This window comes from Amphimedon queenslandica, unplaced genomic scaffold (assembly GCF_000090795.2).
Source record: "Amphimedon queenslandica unplaced genomic scaffold, v1.1 AMPQUscaffold_13358, whole genome shotgun sequence".
NCBI lineage: Eukaryota > Metazoa > Porifera > Demospongiae > Haplosclerida > Niphatidae > Amphimedon > Amphimedon queenslandica.
In genome coordinates this window covers 49,469-52,774 of record NW_003546406.1, presented here as the reverse complement: position 1 = coordinate 52,774, position 3,306 = coordinate 49,469, and the positions used below count along the sequence as shown (strand labels likewise).

Sequence of the window (3,306 nt, the reverse complement as noted above, 5' to 3'; positions counted from 1 at the left end):
AGCTCCATTGGTATAATTAATGTATGTGTGAATGGCGTTTGGGGGACTATCTGTAACACTGGACTTTGATGATGCTGATGCTAGTGTAGTTTGTGCTCAATTAGGATTCTCACGTTATGGTAAATATTGCTTTACGTGTCTCGTTAAGTACTTTCCTTACTGGTAGGTGTTTTGCATACTCCAGATGATCATTATTATCATTATTATAATGGGCCTATACATTTTAATTTAAACTGTAATGGAACTGAATCAAGTATTTGGGAATGTCCAGTCAATAATGCTACACAAAATTGCTATTATGCTGCATATGTGATTTGTCAGAGTAAGTTGCTGCAGTTATAAGGAGGTATAATATCTAGTAATTAATTTTAGTCAATAATGCTACTGTTGATACTTCATGTACAACTGGTGATGTTAGATTAGTTGGTGGTGTCAATGAATATGAAGGAAGAGTTGAAATATGCTATAATCAAATGTGGGGAATTGTCTGTGACCATGACTGGGATACAAATGATGCTAATGTTGTTTGCAAACAGCTTGGTCATCAGATGACAGGTATCAATATCTAATATTTTATATCCATTTAGACTATTATTAGGATCAACATCTGTGCGAGGCAGTTATTATGGACAAGGGCAAGCTCCATTTTTAATGAGATATTTATACTGTTCCAGCAGTGACAGTTCACTAATAGCTTGTGATCGATATTTTGATACTAGTATTGCCATTGATTGTGGTGTGAATAATGCAGCCAGTGTTGTTTGTTTAGGTAAGCATTATAAATGAACATAATGTTTGTCACCTTTAATTAATGACAACAGAAGCCTGTAGTGATGGTGATGTAAGATTGAGTGGATCATCAGTGACATATGCTGGTCGTGTTGAACTGTGTGTTGAGAGAACATGGACTACACTGTGTGATCAAACATGGGACTTTAATGATGCTGCAGTGACTTGTAGACAACTTGGATACTCTTCATATGGTTTATACATTCATAATATAATTAATATTAATATCATTATATAGGTGCTATACCAACATACAATTGCTATACTGAGGGACAACTGTCATTTGGTATTACCAATCTTGGTTGTACTGGCTCAGAAAAACATATTTTTAACTGCTCTCACAGTAGTCCATATTTATATAACTGCCAGTCACATAATGATGCTGGCTTAATTTGTCAAGGTATGTATACTATATTTTAGATAAGTGTATAACTGTAGATCTAGTTACAGCATCTGTGCAACAGTCTAATTGTACTGATGGTGAAATAAGATTGGTTGATGGTAGTGGTCCTCATGAAGGAAGAGTTGAAGTGTGTATTAATGAAGCATGGGGTACTGTCTGTTCTAATGGCTGGACTAATACTGATGCTAATGTAGTCTGTAAACAATTAGGATATCTACCAATAGGTTTGTATAATAATGTGATTAAATTCAACATTCAATTATTATAGGTGGAAGAGCAAGATCTGGTAGTAATCATTTTGGTCCAGGAGTTGGTCCAATACTGATGGCTAGTGTTGATTGTACTGGTAATGAGGAATCATTAATAGAGTGTAGGACAAGATCATGTGATGCTACTACTTGCTCTCATTACAATGATGCCGGGGTCACCTGTGAACGTAATTAAATTACACTACACTATATACATTACTCTATGCTATTATTCATTTACAATAGGTAACTGTACTGATGGTGAGATTAGATTAGGTGATGATGCTGCCCTAAGGGGAAGAGTTGAAGTGTGTATTAATAACACATGGACTACAATCTGTGCTAGCTATTGGACTGACAAAGAAGCTACTGTAATTTGCTCTCAGCTAGGATACTCACGTTATGGTAAATTAAATACAAATGTTCAAAGGTCAAAGTTTATGTATGCTTATATAGGTGCAGTTGCTACATATGGTGTATTTATTGATAATGAGTGGCCAATTGGTATATATGAACTAAACTGTACTGGAGATGAAGCAAAAGTATGGGAGTGTATGTATCATACAAATGACAGTATGGATAAACTTGATTGTTCACAAAGCACTGATGCATCAGCATTCTGCATGTGTAAGTAAAAAATCAATGATAGTAAACTCTAAATTAATTCTTTTCCAGCTAATAATACACAGTATGTTAATTGTACTAATGGTGATGTTAGACTTGTTGGAGGTGACGTAATGAATGAAGGCAATGTACAAATATGCTACAATAATGCATGGGGATCAGTATGTGATAACCAATGGGACTCTAGTGACAGTAATGTGGTATGCTATCAATTAGGACTACAACCTTTTGGTAGATAATATTAATTAATCCTTAAATATTATTATTATGATTTTGCAGGCTCACAATCTTTTACTAATAATTATTTCAGTGTCAGTGACAATCCTTCATTTGTGATTGGAGCCTTATCTTGTTCAGGATCAGAGGAATCATTGTTAGATTGTTCAAGGCACACAACTTCTGGTGCATCAATAAACTGTCAGAGTCATGAAGTTGCTGGAGTACGCTGTATTGGTTAGCAAATTATGATAAGACAAAATCATTGATTGTGAGAATAGGAAGCTGTACTCATGGGTCTGTACGTTTGCAAGGAACTAGTAGTCATCTTATTGGTGAGGTTGAAGTGTGCATTAGAGGAGTCTGGAGTACAGTGTGTGGAGAAGAATGGGATGACAATGATGCTACTGTAATCTGCAGACAATTAGGACTCTCACCATATGGTATTATTAATATGCAATGTGTTATGATTCAAAATTAAATAAATTCTATTTATTTCAGGCTCAATTGCAGCTAATGCTTCAATCAGATACAGTGAATATCCCATGAGACTGTTTGGTAGTCAATGCCAAGGCAGTGAGAACAGTATAATGGACTGTCCAATTTATCAGACACAAGATGGAGCATCATATGAACAATGTCAACAGAACAAGGCTGGTGCCATTTGTCAAAGTAAGAAAATTCATGGTCCATAAATGATTGTACTAATTTTTATACTTTTTAGCTTCACAAACACCATATTCCGATTGTACTACTGGTGATATTAGGCTGGTTGGTGGTACGACTCCAACTGAGGGAAGAGTTGAAGTATGCATTAACAATGTTTGGGGAACTGTCTGTGATGATGGTTGGACTGTAGAAGATTCTAATGTAGCATGTAAAAAGGCAGGATATCAAGCATTTGGTACTTTAATGTCTAAATAAGTTGTTAATCAACTTATTTTTTATATTTAGGATCAGTACCCAATGATAGGTCTAGTTATGGTCAAAGTAAACTGCCTATACTGTTGACTAGATTACAATGTA

The 3,306-nt window shown here is 35.1% G+C and overlaps 1 protein-coding gene across 1 annotated transcript in view; it reads left to right on the top strand.

Moving 5' to 3' along the window:
- LOC100636412 (deleted in malignant brain tumors 1 protein-like) overlaps positions 1–3,306 on the top strand; it is a 33,547-nt gene that overhangs the window by 8,324 nt on the left and 21,917 nt on the right. Inside the window, exons 33-41 of the mRNA XM_019997667.1 lie at positions 30–119; positions 167–322; positions 373–555; positions 599–769; positions 822–983; positions 1,028–1,189; positions 1,234–1,416; positions 1,461–1,628; positions 1,687–1,845. Of these exons, the coding sequence (XP_019853226.1) occupies positions 30–119; positions 167–322; positions 373–555; positions 599–769; positions 822–983; positions 1,028–1,189; positions 1,234–1,416; positions 1,461–1,628; positions 1,687–1,845 (1,434 nt within the window). The remainder of the gene's footprint in view (positions 1–29; positions 120–166; positions 323–372; positions 556–598; positions 770–821; positions 984–1,027; positions 1,190–1,233; positions 1,417–1,460; positions 1,629–1,686; positions 1,846–3,306) is intronic.